The sequence below is a fragment of the Scyliorhinus canicula genome, chromosome 1 (assembly GCF_902713615.1).
Source record: "Scyliorhinus canicula chromosome 1, sScyCan1.1, whole genome shotgun sequence".
NCBI classification, from domain to species: domain Eukaryota; kingdom Metazoa; phylum Chordata; class Chondrichthyes; order Carcharhiniformes; family Scyliorhinidae; genus Scyliorhinus; species Scyliorhinus canicula.
The window spans coordinates 287,876,654-287,898,415 of NC_052146.1; the positions used below are offsets into that span (position 1 = coordinate 287,876,654).

Sequence of the window (21,762 nt, forward strand, 5' to 3'; positions counted from 1 at the left end):
GAATTGTGGTCACTGTTAGAACGTGGAATGTACCAGCCAATTTGAGCACAGTAAGCTCCCACAGACACCAATATGATGCTGATCAGATGTTTCGGTGATGTTGGTTGGAGGATAAATATTGGCCAGGACACAGGGTAGAACCCTTCTTCAAAATAGCAGCCATGATGTGGAGATGCCTGCGTTGGACTGGGGTGAGCACAGTAAGAAGGAGGAAGGAGCAGTGCTCGGAAAGCTAGTGTTTGAAACAAACCTGTCGGACTTTAACCTGGTGTTGTAAGACTTCTTACTACAAAATAGCAGCAACAGAACAGAACCTTGTTTTCATTTCCCTTTGACACGGTCCTCGCAGTTTTGCCAATTTTATTTCTAAGAATAGATGATGCGCAGAACAGAAATCTGATACCGCGGCATAGTAATCAACCGCTCTGAAGCAGAAATACACTTCGTTCAGTACAGGCTTGTCCTTTATTAATGGGTGGGGTTGGGGAGGACACATTTCACAGCCCGTCAAGAACATCTATTTCACTACTGAGTGCATGAGAAAACAAAACATAATACTTCAATGTTTTATTACGGCGGTAAAACAGATGTGCGAGCAGTTAAATAAATACCTTGAACTTGTGAAGCAAGATTCTGAGGGAGATGAGGTTCTCTTCATTTGTTTAATCCTGGGATCCTTTGAAGCAAAGCAAACGTCAAGCGAGGAAGATAAACAACTGCTCAAGTTTGCCAGGCAAATGCCTGACTGTCCGGAGAATTTCTGCTCTGCACAATTTTATAGAGGTCGGCTTGAAACGGTAATGGTCTGAAGATTCCAGCCAGAATATAGGTGATAATTTCCCAGTCAATCGCACCTGTAAGTATCTGCGCTGGGTCTTATGCACATAATTTGTAAGACATCACCATCTTCCACTCCCAGCGTTTTCCTGGAAAACAATGAATTTGTATCATATGGCTATCCTCCACCGACTGTGTTTTGCTGGAGAAATGATGATTTTGTAATAATAATAGCTTATTGTCACAAATAGGCTTCAATGAAGTTACTGTGAAAAGCCCCTAGTCGCCACATTCCGCTGCCTGATCGGGGAGGCCGGTACGGGAATTGAGCCCGCGCTGCTGCCCTTGTTCTGCATTACAAGCCAGCTGTTTAGCCCACGGTGCTAAACCAGCCCCGTATTATGTGACTATCCTCCACCTATTGCATTTTGCCAGAGAAATCTATCCGCTTTGATTGGGAGACGTTGCTGTGATGAGTTTCATTTGTTGAAGTTTGCAAATACTTTTTTAAAAATGAACTCTGTCAATATTTGCTGCAGTGCACGATTTAAATAGACTTTGTTTGCTGAGTGAATGGAATTTTCTTACTGTAAGCAACATGGGAGCTGGTTGTAATGTCATCGGATGAGTAATCCAGAGGTCCACGCTATTGCTCTGGGAACATGGGTTCGAACCCCACCACGGCAGCTGGTGAAATTTGAATTCATTGAATAAAATCTGGAATATAAAGCTAGTCTCTGTAATGACAACCTTGAAACTATTGTCAATTCTTATTAAAAAAAACAACCTGATTCACTAATGCCCTAAAGAGGAGTAAACCGGCCTTCCTTACTTGTTGTAGTCTTAAATGTGATTCCAACCCCATAGCCAAGGGCAATCAGGGATGGGCAACAAATGCTGGCTTTGCCAGCGATGCCTACGCATCATGAAAGACTAAAGAAAACAGATATATTTACTGTGAGTTCGTTCCCACCTCCAACTCATTGGCTGGCACAGTGGTGCCAATGGGTGCTATTCCTTTGGGTAGATTGCGACACAGAATTATTGCTACTTTGGCCGTTAGCTGACAAAATACAGAATTAAATTTGATTTGAGCCCAAATAATAAATCATCTTTGACCCATAAACAGGTAAGGAAAACGTGTAATTTCTTTATACTTTCTATGGAATCGGTAATTGTTTTCAAGAATGTTTGAGAAGGACTTTTAAGAGGTTGCATCAATTATAAAAGGGATCAATTGTATTTTTCTTGGATAATGCGAAATTCTGAGCCATGAGACCTGGCGACCCTTGACTTGGAAGAAGTACCAACAGGAAGGAAGTGAAGGCTTTCTGGTTGGCAGACACAAAGGAGAGCTGCAGACACTGGGAGAGCTGAAGGCCGCAGGAGACCAGCACACAGATTCAGACACAAAGAGTCCCAATAGGACACAGTTATCAAATTCTTGGTGTGTTTAGGAGCAAGCCAAGCTCTCTTCAAAAGGGTCAGTTTTCTCTTTGGAAGTAAGAGGGAAAAATAGAACTATGGAAGCTCTCGGATAAGTGATGTACAAGCAAGCTAACAAAACAAGGAGCACTAAAAGTGGTGTGAATAGATTTTTAAAAATAAATTTAGAGTACCCAATTATTTTTCTCCAATTAAGGACCATTCACCTACCCTGTGCGGTGATATGCATCACTGTAAATACACAAGGGGTTAATGTAAATACACTATGGCTAAGTAAACACTAGAGGGAGCACCAGAGACATCATGACATGCAGACATACAGCTAATGAACACATAGAATAGGACACGACCAATGGGAAGTCAAGACACCCAGAGGTGACACTACCACAAGGGGCAACCCACATATAAGGACAGGGTACACACGCTCTTTCTCTTTCACTCAGAGAGAAGGACAGGGGCAGATTGGAAGCATCACGCCCACCGCATGGCTTAGGGCAGTCTGGTTAGCTAGACTGAGTTACTGAGTTAGTTAGACTGAGACTGAGCAAGATTAGCAAGAGAGTCAAACTCAAGTAGGAGAATTGTTAACTGTTCAAGAAATGTGTTGAACCTATCTCCAGGTCTGAACCTTCCTTTGTCAGAGTATACATCAAGGAAGCGGCTTATGCCACATGAAGAAGCATAACACAACACCCTGCACCCCTTTTTGGGTTGTGAGGGTGAGACCCACGCAGATACAGGGAGCATGTGCAAACCCCACACGAACAGTGACCTGGGGCTAGGATTGAACCACTGTGCCACAGTTCAGACTTTATGTCAGAGGACCAGATTGTGCTCTGGATTTTATTGGCTGGTTGGTTGAGAAGAAACTCTGGAAAGCTACGCCGTCAGGGCAGAGCTGCGAGCGAGGGAGGGTTGGTACACTTTGTCCGTGTTAACTATATCCGGGATCTCGGATGGAATACGCCTGCTGTTGAATGCAGTTCGAGGGTCAAATTGATTGAGGGGAATGTGCGAGCCTGTGAACCAGAGGCTGAGTTGGAAAGACTGTGTGATTGTGCCTGTTGCCACATTTGTGCAGGATATGTTGTGGGTAATTGTTGGTGATGTAAGACGCATCTTTGTTGTATCTGCTATTTAAACAGAAATATATCTTTTTATTTGAACTATCATTTGCCTGTTAATTCATGCTTAATTTGCCTTGCATGGAGAATGCATTTGCCACCCTCCAAATGAATCATGTTGTGATCAATGCGAAAGAAACTCGCAAAAGGTAGCAAAGAAAGAAATCTACAATCTATCTTCATATGTAAAAGATTTGTCAATCACACTTCCGGCATCCTTTGCTGTATATGTGCATATTTTACTGTTACATTGTTTTAATAAGTTTAAATGCCCAGGTTATTTAATCTTTCTTGGAAAGCAGTTAGGCATTTAACCCTGAGTTCTTCAGACGTTTCCCACTCAAAACCTAAAATGAACAGACCATTTGCCAATCTCTGGTTGACTTCAGCAATTTCGGAGCAGATATGGTGCCTTGCGTTCCCACAAAGAACACTCAATTAGAGATATGGCAGGTGAGCAGAACAACTAGACGACAGATTCAGAGCAATGCGAAGGAAGGCCCTCTTACCTTTCTTTATAAATGTGTGTGTGCGTGTTTGTTGACTACTTATTTAGTTATACCATTGCCTATCCTGTGGTATTGTTTGTCAATAAGATCTAAGCTGGTTGGAGCAGAAACCAAGACAAAGAGCTTTTCTTTATTGATAGAGTTTATTGACTTCTCACAGCTCTCTTCCCACATCACGGGCAGCACGGTAGCACAGTGGTTAGCACTATGACTTCACAGCGCCAGGTTACCAGGTTCGTTTCCGGCTTGGGTCACTGTCTGTGCGGAGTCTGCATGTTCTCCCCGTGTCTGCGTGGGAATCCTCCGGGTGCTCCGGCATCCTACCACAAGTCCAGAAAGACGTGCTGTTAGGTGGATTGGACATTCTGAATTCTCCCTCAGTGTACCCAATTGGGCGCCGGAGTGTAGCGACTGGGAGCTTTTCACAGTAACTTCATTGCAGTGTTAATGTAAGCCTACTTGTGACAATAAAGATTAGAAAGATTAAAGATAAATATAAAGACATAGCCCAGTTCAAAAAAAAATTGTTTACGGGATGTGGGTGCCGCTGGTTCGGCAGCATCCATTGCTCATCCCTAGTTGCCCTTCAGAAGGCGGTGGTGAGTTGCCTTCTTGGACCACTGCAGTCCTTGAGGTATATTGGGGCAGCATGGTAGCATAGTGGTTAGCAAAGTTGCTTCACAGCTCTAGGGTCCCAGGTTCAATTCCCGGCTTGGGTCACTGTCTGTGCGGAGTCTGCACGTTCTCCCCGCGTCTGCGTGGGTTTCCTCCGGGTGCTGCGGTTTCCTTTCACAGTCCAAAAATGTGCGGGTTAGGTGGATTGTCCTTGATAAATTGCCCAAAAAGGTTAAGTGAGGCTACTGGGTTACGGGATAAGTGGAGGTGTGGGCTTGGGTAGGGTGCTCCTTCCTAGGGCCGGTGCAGACTCAATTGACCGAATGGCCTCCTTCAGCACTGTAAATTCTATGATTCTATAGTACACCCACTGTGCTGTTAGGGATGTTGCCCCAGTGACAGTAAAGTTCTAAGTCAGGGTGGTGAGAGACTTGGAGGGGAACCTCCAGATGGTGGGGTTCCCAGATATCTACTGCTCTTGTCCTTCTAGATGGTAGTGGTCGTGGGATGGGAAGGAGTTGTCTGAGGAACCTTAGTGGGTTACTGCAGTGCATTTTGTAGACGGTACACATGGCTGCCACTGTTTGTCGGTGGTGGAGGGTTTAAATGTTTGTGGCAGAGGTGGCAATCAAGCGCAATGCTCTGTCCTGGATGTTGTAAAGCTTCTGGAGTATTGTTGTAGCTGCACTCATGGAAGCAAGTGGAGAGTATTCCATTACACTCCTGACTTGTGCCTTGTAAATGATGGACAGGATTTGGGGAGGTCAGTAGGTGAGTTACTCGCCATAGGACTCCTAGCCTTTAACCTGCCCTGGTAACCACAGTGCTAATATGGCTACTCCAGTTCAGTTTCTGATCAATGGTAACCCCCAGGATGCTGATTGTAGGGGATTGAGCGATGGTAATGCAATTGAATGTCCCAGATTGGGGCAGCAGGGTAGCATGGTGGTTAGCATAAATGCTTCACAGCTCCAGGGTCCCAGGTTCGATTCCCGGCTGGGTCACTGTCTGTGTGGAGTCTGCAAGTCCTCCCCCTGTGTGCGTGGGTTTCCTCCGGGTGCTCCGGTTTCCTCCCACAGTCCAAAGATGTGCGGGTTAGGTGGATTGGCCAGGCTAAATTGTCCGTAGTGTCCTAAAAAGTAAGGTTAATGAGGGGGGTTGTTGGGTTACGGGTATAGGGTGGATACGTGGGTTTGAGTAGGGTGATCATGGCTCGGCACAACATTGAGGGCCGAAGGGCCTGTTCTGTGCTGTACTGTTCTATGTTCTATGTTCTATATCCCCTATGTGCTCAAAGACAATACCCATCACCTGTTTCTCTTAACTGTAATAATGTAATGGACATGACATTAACAACCGTAACGATGTGAGAGACATGACATTAACATTGCCACATTGCCGACAGTAAGTTGGGCAATGCCCTTATTTATAAGGGCAGGAGTATTATGTGTGCTAATGCAGAGTATTATTTTGTAACAATGTAAACTCTGCATTTTCCGTTTAGGGGCACAATATCCAGTTTCTGTAAATAGTTTAATAATAGGGTATTTTCTGTTAATTTCTAAATTCACAGGATATGGGAATTACTGGAAAGCTACACTTCAATAAGAGATCTCTAATTGCCTGTAATAAGATAATAAGATGGTGGGGAGCCACCTTTGTGGCTACTTCAGAGAGTCAACCACATTACTGTGGGAGGGGAGAGGAGGTGGTTTAGTTCAGTTGGCTGGACGGCTGGTTTGTGATGTAGAGCAACTCCAACAGTGCAGGTTCAATTCCCGTCCCAGCTGATGTTGCTCATGCAGACTGGGCCTTCTCAACGTTGCCATTCATTTGCAGTGTGGTTATCATCGAGTTAAATCAGCACCAGTCAGCTCTCTCTCAAAGGGACGAGCAGCCTATGGTCCTCTGGGACTGTGGCATCATTTACTGTGGGTTTGGAGTCACGTTTATACCAGAGCAGGTTTCCCTACCTAGAGGACTCTAATGAACCAGTTGGGTTGTTACAACAATCCGATCGTTTCATGGTCGCCATTACTGATACTAGCTTTTTTAATTCCAGATATATTCAAATAACTGAACGCAATTAGCAAATTGCCAAGATGCGATTTGAACCAATGATTCTGAGAGACCTGGATTACTCAGTGTGATCATTCCACCCCACCCCCCTCCCCCCCACCCAGTATTGGTGGGTACTTGCAAAGCTCAAAGCTGCCCCTCAAAGGAAGATCCTGGAAAGTTTTAACTTATTGAAAAAAATGTAAGAACAAAATATGCACATGTGTAGCACATGACGCCTGAGGTGTGATTGACAAATCTTAAACTTCTAGATATGAGGACAGATTGATTATACATTTCTTTGTTTGGTGCCTTCGTGGTCTTAACCACACCTGCCGGAAATGGAAAGCAAAGCAAGCAGTTGTTTGTATGGGGAAAAGTATGCCTTATTTCATATGCACCATGTTGGCTGTAGGTTTGTTTATACATTTACAAATGAACCCCAGATGTACGTCTGCAAACGTTTCCTGTTCATTTCACCGACTGTCAGGAAATGGAGTAAAATTGAGATACAAGACGTTTGTTTTATAAAACTGCTTCAATAGCATGTCAGATTGTTGAATTACTATTCGTAGCAGGTGTCTGCATGGTGAGCATTGTGCTCTGATATCTTTGGTTACCGCAGAACAGAATATTGTCTTCAAATCAAGTGTAGCCGGTGGATTTGCAGCGCAGACTTCACTGAAACTCTGGACCTCAGTGTGGAGAATTGCTGATTTCTATGAAGAAGCGAGGAATTGCGAATGTTGCAAACGAGCTCCCTTTTGTTACATTTGCAGGATCTGGAGTTTTATTAATAATATTTAATGCTCACCGGCTGAGTGAGCCACACAGCCTCTATCCTTTGGTGTAAGGCAGTTAGATGAAAAAGCAGACATTTTTATTCAACCATTTAAATGATTGAGACTGTTGCAAATTTCAGATCTGCCCAAGACATTCTCCCTGAATTTAGTAATCAGTATCCTGGATACATGGTATGAAATCAGGGATAAGAGAGGTCCCGCTTGTTTGAGTGGCCTATAATCCGAGGAAATGACGTGATATGTGTATGTTCCTCCAACGTCTGCAGTGCAGTGTTACGGGGAGAAGGCAAGAGAATGACATTCAGTGAATTGCTCATTTGGGGAGACGGTGCAGACAAGATGGGCTGAATGGTTTCCTTCTGCACTTCAGCGATTTTGTGACCCTGATGAATGCTGAAGTGAAAAGAGGTCCATGTTCTTGGGGAGGTCAAAACCGGGGAGCAGAAATATAAGACAGTTGGCAATGCATTGAGTAGGACAACCCGAGAGGAATCCACTTTACCCAAAGAGTGGTTAGAATGTGCAAGGAGTGTTTGAGACCAATAAAGTTAGATATATGTAACAGGGTGTGTGGTGAATGTAATATATATGATATGCTAATTCACACTGTCTTTGTAAGCGCAGTAACGTTATCCAACCACTAGGGGGAGTAGCTCTGGGAGTACTCAGGAACTTGTACTGGGCTCCACCCTTGACTCTGCCCACGGCTCCTCCCCCTAGTGCTGCTGTATAAATACCCTTGTCCAGAGTCAGCCTGAGTTCACTAAGAGTTCATCAACGGGTAACAGGCTGGCTCTGAAGTAAGTCGATTAAAGCCTAGATTCATATCGGAAACACGTGTCTGGTGAATTGATGGTTCCATCAGGGTGGATGGAAGGATATACTGTTAGGGTTAGATGAAAAGGGCGATGAGGAGGTTTGTGGAGGGTAATGAACGTGAGCACTGACCAGTTGGGTCATATTGCCTGATTCTGTGCTGTAAAGCCCGCACAATTCCACATAATATATTGTTGAGAAGCTGGGTTATCCTGCAACACACACTTTCTCAAAAAGAACATGGATTTTAGGCTCCTAACTTTGATGATTCCCAAAGCATAAAATGGTACACTACCACTATGAATGGGTCAAAAGCTGTTTGTTATATTTCTGATCAATCCCAGCTGGAATCTGGTCGGCTCCACTTTAATGTGTGGACTTCTGCAGCAGGCTTTATGACTGAACAACAATGTGTGTTGTTTCTGTCCCTTTGTTGCCTCTGTGTACAAGGCATTGAAGCTTGACGTCCGATCCCTTCCTGTGCAGGAGTTGGCCAGTTGGAGTTGACAGCTAGCTGGTGGGACGCCCTCCCTCTCACTGGGTGGAGAAGTCACCGTTATCCAGCCCCTAGCTTGTTGTACATGAATTTGGTTCCTGTTAACATCTCAAGTATGAATGACTATTTGAAGTAACTGAAACGTGCCCAAGATTGTCAAGGATAACGGTTTGATTTATAAGCTCCCAGAGGAGCAATCCTCTCTTTGTCCTAGATCCTACATGTTGCTCCTCTGTTAATCCATTGGCCCTTAAATGATGGTTACATTTAAAAGCAGCACTTTAATACAAATTATCCATAAAACATCACCCATGCCAAAATGAACAAAAGTTCTAAAATGCGACAAGATGCGAAAATATAATTGGTATGTAGGGTTGTGGTAGTATGACTAGAGGTACTACGGTACCTGGGAGTGTGAGCTGCTATTGGTGGAGAAGGCTCGCTGCCCATTGGCCCAAGTGTTGTCTTCCCATTGGTCGAGATGAAGGTAGCTCCGCCTACGAGGCGGAGTATAAGAACCCGTGTTTCCCAGCAGCCATCGTTCTTTCTGTACTCAAGCTGCTGGGCACACTTCTTGTAGATTATAGCCTTCGATTCGGACTACTCCTTCATTTCTGTGGTCATTGATCGCGCATCAGGGGTAATCCCTTTTAAATTAGGTTTCTTCAAGTATCCTCATTCGGGAATGTTGAAATTCTTAACTAGCATATCTCATTAGAATATACAGAATAGTGAAGGAAAAGGTAAGACTTGGTAACTTTGCTGTCCACAGCTTCCCCTGGGTGTAATATTCTTCATGTGGCTGCTTTTCACACTTGGAACCTATCTTTGATCACCCTATCTTTGATCTGATGTTCCATGTGGAAACCTTGCCTTGCAGAATAGTAAGGATCACCTTGGTGTACCAGGTTTATCAAACAGTTTATAGTGAACGTTGTTGCTTTGCAAGAATGGAACAGCTGTTTGGATTAAAAGACAAAGTTTTTCTCTGCACGATTTTACAAGATGCCATTTTCTTTTTACATAATACAAGAAAAAGGAGCACGTCTGACCATGTGAGTGGAATTTTGACCCCACGCTCGTCATCAGCGTAAATGTCGACTCGGGCGTAAAATCCTTTGAGAGTTGAGAAACGAGATTCTCCCCAGCGAAGTCTTGTTTCCCAAGTTTCCACGTCCTCCCCCACCTGTGACATAACGAGGTTTCCACCCAGGAGCCTGTCTACTAGTTATTCCCACCGAAACATGAGTATCTGCGCTGGTGGAGGGTGTAGGTGACAGCTGTGACGCCTCCAGCTGTGACGCCTCTTCGATGCTCATCTCCAAGATGGTTCCCTCGAAGCTGCTGGGGTCTGTAACTTTGAGAGGGCAAGAGGAACGAGTATTGGGACCCCATGACGTGGCTGGGAGTGAGATCACTGTGGGTGTGTGAGGGGTCTGTTAGGGAGTCCAGGTGGACAGATGAGAAGGCATCCTGGCTGAACAAAGAATGACATTCACCTTCTTCTTGCACTGCATCCCTGTCATCTTATCCAGCGAGCTGGTGCTCACTATCATTGCCACCATCTCCCAGGCGGTGTTGGTAACCTTGCTGGCTGGCCACCTGCCCGTGTGAGGGTAGAGGATGTCACGCCACCGCTCTACCCCATCCAGCATGTTATCCAGGGCTCCCTCAGAGAAACATGGGGCTATCTTCCCTTTGTGGGCGGGAACCTTGTTATGTCACCAAGCGGGAGTCATGAAAATCAGGAAACAAGATCTCGCCGGCGAGAATCTAATTTCCCCTCACATCTCCCTTCAACCTAACTGAAACACTCGGGTCAACCTTGACTTTGTGCGATAGTCTAGAATCCACAGCCTGTTTTACATCTCATGTGATTTTCAATTGTATTAATGTTAACGTAGATACCTATAAAGAGAGATGTATAAGGGGCATCGTTCAACATCTGCTATTTTATACATTACAGTCTACCTCAATGGCCCTTTGAGGTGCAAAGGAATCCATCAAGTGTTTTATCCATCACTTTTCTAGATAACCAGGGATTGTTTTGTATGTGTGTGCTAGTCTGACGTCAATAAGGTCAGTCATATGTTTTTCCTTTTTTACAGCGAATTGTTCTCCACAGTGCCAAAATGGAGGGATGTGCCTACGGCCCCAGCTTTGTGTGTGTAAACCTGGCACCAAAGGTAAAGCATGCGAGGAGATGACATCTCACACTCATTCCACAAACAACCAAAACACTGTGGCACAGGCTCAACCCATCCCTCAACAGATACCCCAGCAGACGCTGACACAGAGATTGGTGCAACTTCCACAGAAGATTAGTTCACTGGGCCACATGTCCTTGGCTGTCAAGCAGAAACCTTCCATGATGATTCCCCAGCAGTCTCAGTAAGTCATGCCTCCACTGTGATTTATGAAACATGGAGAAGTGCGGGAACCTGTCTGAATGCACCTTGGCTAGATTGTAAATAGTTAACCCATTGTTAACCCATTGGATTAACCCATGTAGACCTGGTGAAAAATAATTGAACTCTTAACTCAACACTGCCTTGATTTCAGAAGCGGGTGCTGACCAGTGACACGAGGAAGGAATGAGCGGCCGTCACGTAAACAAAATTTGTGCCTGGCCCTGGCTGTTTTTAAACTTCTCCAAACATTGCTCAGGCACCAAGTAATGGTGACCTGAGGCTCAGTGGGAGGGAGGCAGGGCAGTGATCAAACAGCAGGGAAGTCCCGCGATCAATCAAAGAGGAGGGCTTGGAACCAGGGATAAACTGGGAGTGGGAAAAGTGCAATGGGTCGGGGTGCAGTCTGCAGACTAGTTGCAGTGTCCGGGAGCGAAGCACCGCCTGGCTCTGCTTCTCTTTCAAGTTGTTTCCGAGGATGTGATTTGACCTTCCTGGACACATGTCTTGATAATACCTGTGTAGCTTCACGCATCAGTCAGCAATGGGGAAGGCACTTATCATGCAAGTCTATAATCTTGCAGAGACAGAGAATTGGCTTTTCTGAAGATTTTATAGCCAGTTTTCCACAGGTTTCTGAAGTGAAAAAAAACTGTGATATTTTTCATTGAAGCAATAAAAGTGCTCGATAGCTAATTTTTGGCTGCTGTTGTGCACCAAACAGTGAGCAATCCAGTTACCAATCTTTCTGGGAGAGAGCCCCTTTCACGCTCTCAAACCTTACTGAACTTCAAAGGTGTAATGTTTGAGGATCTTTTCCCCCTGTGAAGAATGGGGGTAGTTACAGTGACCGTGACAGTCCTCCTGCACTTGCAGACTAGTTTGTTAATGGGGGCCATCACAGTCTGATCCTGTCATCCCTCAATGTCCACACACATGCTCTTTCTTGCAGGTATCGCTGGATCATAGAGTCATTACGGCACAGAAGGAGGCCATTCAGCCCATCAAGTTCATTCCTGCTCACTGTAGAGCTATCCAGTCAGTCTCATTCCCCTCCTGCTCTGCGCCTCTAGCCCTATGAGTTAATTTCCCACAAGTGTCCATCCAATTTCCTTTTGAGTTCATTCATTGTCTCTGCTTCCACCCCCCCCCCCCCCCCCCCCCCCCCCCCCCCTCCTAGGCTGCGAGTTCTAGGTCATTAACAGTCGCTGCATAAACAAAGCTATTCCTCCCAATCCAGCTGCATCTGTTGCACGGTAGCACAGTGGATAGCATTGTGGCTTCACAGCGCCAGGGATCCAGGTTCGATTCCCCGCTGGGTCACTCTGTGCAGAGTTTGAACGTTCTCCCCGTGTGTGTGTGGGTTTCCTCCGGGTGCTCCGGTTTCCTCCCACAGTCCAAAGACGTGCAGGTTAGGTGGATTGGCCACGCAAAATTTTCCCCTTAGTATCCAAAACGTTTAGGAGGGGTTATTGGGTTATGGGGATAGGGTGGAAGTGAGGGCTTAAGTGGGTCGGTGCAGACTCGATGGGCCGAATGGCCTCCTTCTGCACTGTATATTCTATGTTCTAAGCGCCGGCATGTTCTGGCTTATGCGCAGAACCGCCGGCGTGTTTCCTGCGCATGCGCAGGTGGGGGTTCTTCTTCGCGCCGGCCATGGCGGAGCCATACAGAGGCCGGCGCGGAGGGAAAGAGTGACCCATGGCCAGCCCGCTGATCGGTGGGCCCCGATCGTGGGCCAGGCCACCATGGTGCCCCCCGGGCCGGATCGCCCCGCGCCCCCCCCCCCCCCACCAGGACTCCGCTAGCTGCCCTCCAAGCCAGGTCCCGCCGGGATGGACCATGTCCATATCACGCCGGCGGGACTGGCCAGGAACGTGCGGCCGCTCGGCACATCGGGGCCCGGAGAATTGCCGGGGGTGGCTGCTGCCAACGGCCCCTGACCGGCGCGGCGTAAACCCCGCCTGCAGACTGGCACCGGAGAATACGGCAGCCGGCGTCGGAGCGGGATTCACGCAGCCCCCCGGGATTCTCCGACCCGTCAGGGGGGGTCGGAGAATCCCGCCCAAAATTCTTGATTTGGCCTAACCAGAGCTTTATACAGGTTCAGCATAACTTCTCTGCTTTTGCAGTCAATGCCTCTATTCATGAAGCCACAGCATTTCATTGGCTTTGCTAACTGTTCTCTCAATGTGTCCAGCCAGCTTCAAAGATCTCTGCACATGAACCTCCAGGTCTTTCTGTCCCTGTATACCGCCAGGAACGGTGTCATTTGGTTTCTATTGTCTCTCCCTGTCCGTTTTGCCAAAATGCATCACCTCAGACGTCTCTGTATTAAATTCCATCTGCCTGTACTGTTAGCCGATCTATAGTCTGCTGCAGTCAATTGGTGCCACCTTCACTGTCAGCCACACCTCCAGGCTTGCAAACATTCACATTTTACTCAGTGTTCCAATATCTGAGTCATTTACACATAGCAAAATAAGCTGTGATCCTGGCACTGAACCTTGGGGAACACAACTGTCTACCAATCACTAAGGTTAAAGTAACAACTATTTACTACAACAGAAAATACTGGACAATCTCAGCAGGTCTGAGCATCTGTGGAGAGAGAGGGGAGCTAACGTTTCCAGTCTGGATGATACATTGTCAAAGCTGGAGAGAAGTGGAAATATGGTCAGATTTATACTGTTGTGGTGGCGTTGGGGGGGGGGGGGGGGGGGGGGGGGGGCGGCAGTGATAGGTGGAGATTGACAAAGGTGTCATGGACAGAAAGACAAAGTACATGGGGGTGATTAAGGTTAAGAAGGGTGCTAATGGTTGCACATAAAGAGATTAGAATGTGTTAATGGTAGAACAATGGTGAGCAGTGTGACAAAGGGCAACTAGGAACAGATGGCCCAAGTGGAATGGAGGGAGGGGGGACAATGGTGAGGGGAAAAACAGATCAATGGAAGAAATGAAAATAAATTGATTGAAATAATCACCTGAGGAAGGAGCTGCACTCCGAAAGCTAGTGATTCCAAACTAACCAGTTGGACTTTAAACCTGGTGTCGTAAGACTTATTACTGTGCCCACCCAGTCCAACGCTGGCTCTCCACATCATGAAAATGAAAATGGTGTGAAGGTGGAGGAGAGAGTTCACAGTCTGAAGTTGTTGAGCTCAGTGTTGAGCCAGGAAGACTGTAATGTGCCTAATTGGATATGAGGAGCTGTTCTTCCTGCTTGTGCTGGGCTTCACTGGAACATTGCAGCAGGCTAAGGACGGACATGTGGGTGCAAGAGCAGGACGGTGAATTGAAATGGCAAACGACAGGAGGGACCGGAGGAATTCTGCAAAGTGGTCACCCAGTCTGCGCTTAGTCGCTCCAATGTAGAGTCGACCACATTGGGAGCAGCAAATGCAATAGGCCAGATTGAAAGAGGTGCACGTGAGGCACTGCCTCACTTGAAAAGAGTGTTTAGGCCCTGGGATGGTGAGCAGGGAGGAGGAGGTAAAGGGGCAGGTGTTATACCTTCTGCGGTTACATGGGAAGATGCCGAGGGAAGAGGATGTGGTGTTGTGGGTGATGGAGGAGTGGACCAGGGTATCCTGGAGGGAATGGTCGTGCAAAATGCTGACAACTATTTAATACAACCGGCTGCTTTCTGTCCTTAATGAAGTCCTTCTTCCTGCATCATGCCTCAAACCCCACATCCTCTCTGTCGTCCTATTTCTACTCTCGCTCGTGTGGGCCACTGAGAGTAACGTCAAAATTACTCCTCCTGAATGTTCTATTATGGACGATAAGGGAATAGTGTAGATGGGCTTAAGAGGGGTTTCACAGGTCAGTGCAACATCGAGGGCCGAAGGGCCTGTACTGCGCTGTAATGTTCTATGAGGTCCTAATCTTTTAACTTCCTCCCTAGCTCCTGAAAGTTTGACCTGGATCGTGAAAAGAAGCGGGAGTTCTGACTGATTTCCTCGACTGTCCCACTCTCTAGCCACACAGGTCAACTGCTGCTTCATAGGAGCATGGGGAGAGGAGGAGGCCATTCAGCCCCTCGAGCCTCTTCTGCCATTCAATGAGATTGTGGCTGATCTGAGGCCGAACTCCATAAACCTGCCATTAGCCTCTATAATGCCTTTGCTGAACAGAAATCAACCAATCTCAGTTCTAAAACGAACAATAAACCCTGCATCAGTTGCCAGAAGAGCCCCAGATTTCTACCACTTACGTGATGTAGAAGCGCTTCTTACTTTTAATCACAAAAGGTTTGTCTATATTTTACCCTGTGAGGATCCCTGTACCCCAACCATTAGAAATAGTTTCACATGATATTCTCCACCTATTCCCCTTCGTGTCTTGGAAACTTTGGTCAAATCATCCTTAATCTTCTAAATTCCAGTGAATATAACCCTTGTGCTAGTAATTGCTCCCTGTACATTTGTGCTTGGAGTCTAGATATCATTCTAGTAAATTCTAAGCTGCACTTCCTCCAAGGTCAGAATGTCTTTCTGAATATGTGCTGCCCAGTACTCCAGGTGTAGTCTGACCTGGGCCTTGTCTTGCTGAAACACGCAGAGCGGAGAATCGGCGCCGTTGGCGCTACGCCGGTCGGGGGCTGCTCTACGCGGCCAGCCCGCCGATTCTCCACCTGGGATGGGCTGAGCGGCTGTAGGAAAAACGGCAAGTCCGGCGCCATCCACACCTGCTCTCAGCTGATGGGAACTCGGCGTGGAAGGGTCGGGGGGCGGCCTGTTGGGGGATCCGTCCCCAGGGGGGCCTCTGATGTGGCCTGGCCCGTATCGGGGCCCACCGACCGGCGGGCCGGCCTCTCTGGCTGGCGGCCTCCTTTCTTCTGCACTGGCCCCTGTAGTCCTGCGCCATGTTGCATCGGGACCGACGCGTTGAAGGAAGCCACTGCGCATGTGCGTGTTGGCGTCGGTGCCACTGCGTATACGCGGATCCTGCGGCGTCCAGTTCACGCCGGGATCAGCAGCTGGAGCGGCGTGAACTGCTCCAGTGCCATGCTGGCCCCCTGTAGGGGCCAGAATTGCTGATCCTGAGGCCGTGTTGACGCCGTCGAGAAACGCGACGGCGTTTCCGACGGCATCAACATTTAGCCTCAGGATCACAGAATCCCGTCCCTGACTTCAACCCTCTGAATTCCCATCCTTTAGATAGGAAAGTCAGCAATCTATTCCAGCTTCTTCGTCTCCATGGGTCAGTAATGCTTTAGAAGTTGCATTTATCCCGAGGGATATTTGCTCTCAATTGTATTGAAAATTATCATTAACATCAAATTGATGGAAAGAACATTGTTAAAGTGTAGCCGTCTACCAAGTTTGTGAAGAGGCATCAATCCAAGGAGTAAATGGGATCTAAACCAGATGTTTGTAGCAAAGTGGTTTTGTATTTGCAGTAAAAAGACTGGCAGGGCGATAGTCATCGAGGATTCAATCGTAAGGGGAGTAGACACGTTTTTGTGGTCGCAAACGAGACTCCCGAATGGTATGTTGCCTCCCGGGTGCACGGGTCAGGGATGTCTCAGATCGGCTGCAGGACATACTGAAGGGGGAGTGTGAACAGCCAGTTGTCGTGGTGCATGTAGGCACCAACGATAAAGGTAAAAAACGGGATGAGGTCCTACAATCAGAATTTATGGAGTTAGGAGATAAGTTTAAAAAGTAGGACCTCAAATGTAGTAATCTCAGGATTGCTACCAGTGCTACGAAACAGTCAGAGTAGAAATTTAAGAGTAGTCAGAATGAATACGTGGCTTGAGAGATGGTGCAGGAGGGAGGGGTTCAGTTTTTTGGGACATTGGAACCAGTTCTGGGGACGGTGGGACCATTACAAATCGGATGGTCTACACCTGGGCAGGACTGGAACCAATGCCCTAGGGGGTGCTTTTGCTAACATTGTTGGAGAGGTTTTATACTAATGTGGCAGGGGGATGGGAACCAGATTAGGAAGTTAGAGGTCAATAAAGAGGCAGCAACTAAAGCCAGTAAGGTACTAGATAATGAACTCAATGTGACTAAGGGGAAGTGTAGGCAGGGAAGAGATGATGAACTCAAAGGGACAGGTGGTCTGAGGTGCATTTATTTTAATGCGAGAAGTGTAGCAGGTAAGGCAGATAAACTTAGGGCTTGGATTAGTACCTGGGAATATGATGTTATTGGTATTACTGAGACTTGGTTGAGGGAAGGGCAAGATTGGCCACTAAATATCCCAGGGTATAGATGCTTCAGGAGGGATAGAGAGGGAGGTAAAAGGGGTGGAGGAGTTGCATTACTGGTCAGAGATGACAGCTGTGGTTAAGGAGAGCACTATGGAGGATTCGAGCACTGAGGCAATATGGGTGGAGCTAAGAAATAGGAAGGGTGCAGTAACATTGTTGGGACTTTAATACAGGCCTCCCGAAAGCGAGTGTGAAGTAGAGGTACAAATATGTAGACATATTATAGAAAAATGTTGGAGCAATAGGGTGATCGTGATGGGAGATTTTAACTTCCCCAACATTGAATGGGACTCATGTAGTGTTGGAGGCGTAGATGGAGCAGAATTTGTAAAGAGCATCCAGGAGAGTTTTTTAGAGCAGTATGTAAATAGTCCAACCCGGGAAGGGTCCATACTGGACCTGGTGTTGGGGAATGATCCTGGCCAGGTGATTGAAGTTTCTGTCGGTGATTACTTTGGGAATAGCGATCACAATTCCGTAAGTTTTAGAATACTCATGGACAATGACGAGAGTGGTCCTAAAGGAAGCGTGCTAAATTGGGGAAAGGCCAAGTAGAACAAAATTCGGCAGGAGCTAGGGAATGTGGATTGGGAGCAACTGTTTAAGGGTAAATCCACATTTGAAATGTGGGAGTCTTTTAAGGAAAGGTTGATTGGAGTGCAGGACAGACATGTCCCTGTGAAAATGAGGGATAGAAAGGGCAAGATTAGGGAACCATGGATGACGCTTGGAATTGTGAGACTAGTTAAGATGAAAAAGGAAGCATACATAAGATCCAGGCAACTCAAAACTGATGAAGCTTTGGAGAAATATCGGGAAAGTAGGACAAATCTCCAACGCGCAATAAAGAGGGCTAAAAGGGGTCATGAAATATCTTTGGCTAACAGGGTTAAGGAAAATCCCAAAGCCTTTTATTTGTATATAAGAAATGAAAATGAAAATTGCTTATTGTCACAAGTAGGCTTCAAATGAAGTTACGGTGAAAAGCCCCTAGTCACCACATTCCGGCGCCTGTTCGGGGCCGACATGACCTTCCCTGCACAAAACCATGCTGTCTATCACTGATAAGTCTATTTTCTTTGAAATATGAATAGATTCTATCCCTCAGTATCTTCTCCAACAGTTTGCCTACCACTGACATCAAGCTCACAAGTCTATAATTCCCTGGATTATCGCAAAATCAAGAAAGGTGGGCTGCCCACTGGCTCGTGGCAAAAAAAACAATACTACTACTTAAGGTGCAACAGAATAACAACAAAGTCCAAAATGTCCCATGGTCGCATCAGATGGACACGATCAGTCTGTCGGGTGCCCGTGGTGTTCTAGAGGATCGTTGCAGTGGAGCCGGTGACGTCGGGCCGATGGTCGTCCTTGTCTCTGGGAGCGTCGGTCGTAGATGTGTCTCCGTACCCTGGGCCGGTGGTGGAGATGCTGTAATCTGTAATCTGGGGAGAGGGGGTCTGTGCGCTGGGTCGTGGGGAAGGCGGGGGGCGCTGGGGGGAATTGGGGTTGGGGGGGAGGTGTTGATGTAGGGGGAGAAGGCCGTACGCCGGCGGGTGCCAGGTCCCGAAGCGAGACCGTATCCTGCCGACCGTCGGGATACTCCACTTACGCATACTGCGGGTTGGCGTGGAGTAACTGGACTCGCTCAACCAACAGGTCGGACTTGTGCACCCGCACATGTTTCCGGAGAAAGATGGGCCCGGGGGTGGCCAGCCAGGTCGGGAGAGGGGATCCTGAGGATGACTTCCTAGGGAAAACAAGACGACATTCATGAGGTGTTTGATTAGTGGTAGTACAGAGGAGAGACCGGATTAAATGGAGGGCATCGGGGATGACCTCTTGCCAACGCGGAATAGGGAGATCTCTGGACCGTAGGGCCAGCAGGATGGTCTTCCAAATGGTGCCATTCTCCCGCTCGACCTGACCGTTACCCCGGGGGTTATAACTGGTCGTCCTCCTAGAGGCTATGCCCCTGCTGAGCAGGAACTGACGCAGTTCGTCACTCATAAAGGAGGACCCCCGGTCGCTGTGGATGTACGCAGGGTAACCGAACAGGGTGAAGATGGATAGGAGGGCCTTTATAACGGTTGTTGTGGTCATGTCGGGACAGGGAATGGCGAAAGGGAAGCGGGGGTATTCGTCGATAACACTCAAGAAATAAGTGTTACGGTTGTTGGAGGGGAGGGGACCCTTGAAGTCTATACTGAGACGTTCAAAGGGGCGGGAAGCCTTGATCGGAAGCGCTCGTTCTGGGCGGTAGAAGTGCGGTTTGCACTCGGCGCAGACGTGGCAGTTCCTAGTGACGGTCCTGACTTCCTCAACGGAGTAGGGCAGGTTGCGGGTCTTAATAAAATGGTAAAAGCGGGTGACCCCTGGATGGCAGAGGTCCGTGTGGAGGGAGCGGAGGCGGTCGATCTGCGCGCTGGCGCAGGTACCGCGGGACAGAGCATCGGGAGGCTCGTTGAGCTTCCAAGGACGATACAAGACATCGTAGTTGTACGTGGACAACTCGATCCGCCACCGCAAGATCTTGTCATTCTTGATCTTGCCCCTCTGTGCATTGTTGAACATGAAAGCTACTGACCGTTGGTCTGTGAGGAGGGTAAACCTCCTGCCGGCCAGATAGTGCCTCCAATATTGCACAGCTTTGACTATGGCCTGTGCCTCCTTTTCCACCGAGGAATGGCGGATTTTGGAAGCGTGGAGGGTTTGTGAAAAGAAGTCTGCCCGCTTGGTTCAGGGTGGCCGCCAGAGCTACGTCAGACGCCTCACTCTTGACCTGGAATGGGAGGGACTCGTCGATAGCATGCATCGTGGCCTTTGCGATATCCGCTTTGACGCGGCTAAAGGCCTGGCGGGCCTCCATCGACAGGGGAAGGACGTGGACTGGATGAGGGGGCGGGCTTTGTCGGCGTAGTTGGGGACCCACTGGGCATAATATGAGAAGAAGCCCAGGCAGCGTTTGAGGGATTTGAGGGAGTTGGGGAGGGGGAGTTCCATCAGGGGGCGCATGCGTTCGGGATCGGGGCCTATCACTCCGTTACGCACTACGTAGCCAAGGATGGCTAGACGGTCGGTGCTAAACACGCACTTATCCTTATTGTAAGTTAAATTAAGGAGTTTTGCGATTCGGAGGAATTTTTGGAGGTTGATGTCGTGGTCCTGCTGGTTGTGGCCGCAGATGGTGACGTTATCGAGATACGGGAAGGTGGCCCGTAAACCGTGCTTGTCGACCATTCGGTCCATCTCCCGTTGGAAGACCGAGACTCCATTTGTGACTCCGAATGTAACCCTGAGAAAGTGGTAGAGGCGCCCATCTGCCTCAAACGCGGTGTACTTGCGGTCACTCGCGCGGATGGGGAGCTGGTGGTAGGCGGACTTAAGGTCCACCGTGGAGAAGACTTTGTATTTCGCGATCCTGTTGACCAGGTCGGAAATACGGGGGAGAGGGTATGCGTCCAGCTGCGTAAACCTGTTGATGGTCTGACTGTAATCGATGACCATCCGGTTTTTCTCCCCAGTCCGAACTACCAGCACTTGGGCTCGCCAGAGACTGTTGCTGGCCTCGATATCTCCTTCCTTAAGGAGCCTCTGGACCTCGGACCTGATAAAGCTCCGGTCCTGGGCACTGTATCGTTTGCTCCTAGTGGTGACAGGTTTACAACCTGGGGTGAGATTAGCAAACAAGGAAGGGGGGTCCACTTTGAGGGACGCGAGGCTGCACACAGTAAGAGGGGGAATAGGGTCACCGAATTGGAAGGTCAAGCTCTGCAGGTTGCACTGGAAGTCCAGGCCCAAGAGTGCCGGAGCGCATAGACGGGGGAGGATGAGGAGAATTAAGTTTTTGAAAACCCTCCCCTGGACCGTGAGGTCCGCTATGCAGCACCCAGTGATTTGGACGGAGTGCGAACCCGAGGCCAATTCAATCTTATGCTTAACTGGATGGATGGGGAGCGCGCAGCGTCTTACCGTGTCGGGGTGGACAAAATTTTCCGTGCTCCCGGTGTCCAGCAGGCATCTCGTTTTGTGTCCGTTGAGCTGGATCGTTGTCGTAGTCTTGGCGAGCGTGCGTGGTCGCGACTGGTCGAGTTTGATGGAAGCAAGTCATGGTGAGAGTTCCAGATCATCCTCGGTGGCAGAGTAATCGCTGGCAGGGCCTTCCGTGTTGGCCCAAGATTGCGGCGCCCAGGACCCGCACGTGGAGCCGGGGCCCCAAGATGGCGGCGCCCATGGCCCGCACATGGCGTCCGTGGGAACCTCGTGGCGGCTGGGGGCAGTGTCAGCAGCGTCTGCGGGCCGGTCGGGGCAGCTGGGAGCGAGGGTCGGGAGGACCGTGGGGCTGTTGCGGGGGCCGGGAGGCGGGCAGGAGAGGTTGGTGCGCGGCGCTGGACCCTAGGGGGGCCCGGGGGGGGAAGGGATCCGCGATCACTGCGCGGAACAGCAGCGACCGACTTGGTTTGGCAGACCACTGCGTAGTG

At 48.4% G+C, this 21,762-nt stretch overlaps 1 protein-coding gene across 5 annotated transcripts in view; it reads left to right on the plus strand.

Annotated features, from left to right (window-relative positions):
- Positions 1–21,762, plus strand: part of ltbp1 (latent transforming growth factor beta binding protein 1) — a 424,359-nt gene that overhangs the window by 23,175 nt on the left and 379,422 nt on the right. For all 5 annotated transcript variants that reach the window (XM_038814844.1, XM_038814856.1, XM_038814865.1 and 2 more), the window contains exon 3: positions 10,753–11,035. In XM_038814844.1, the coding sequence (XP_038670772.1) occupies positions 10,753–11,035 (283 nt within the window). The remainder of the gene's footprint in view (positions 1–10,752; positions 11,036–21,762) is intronic.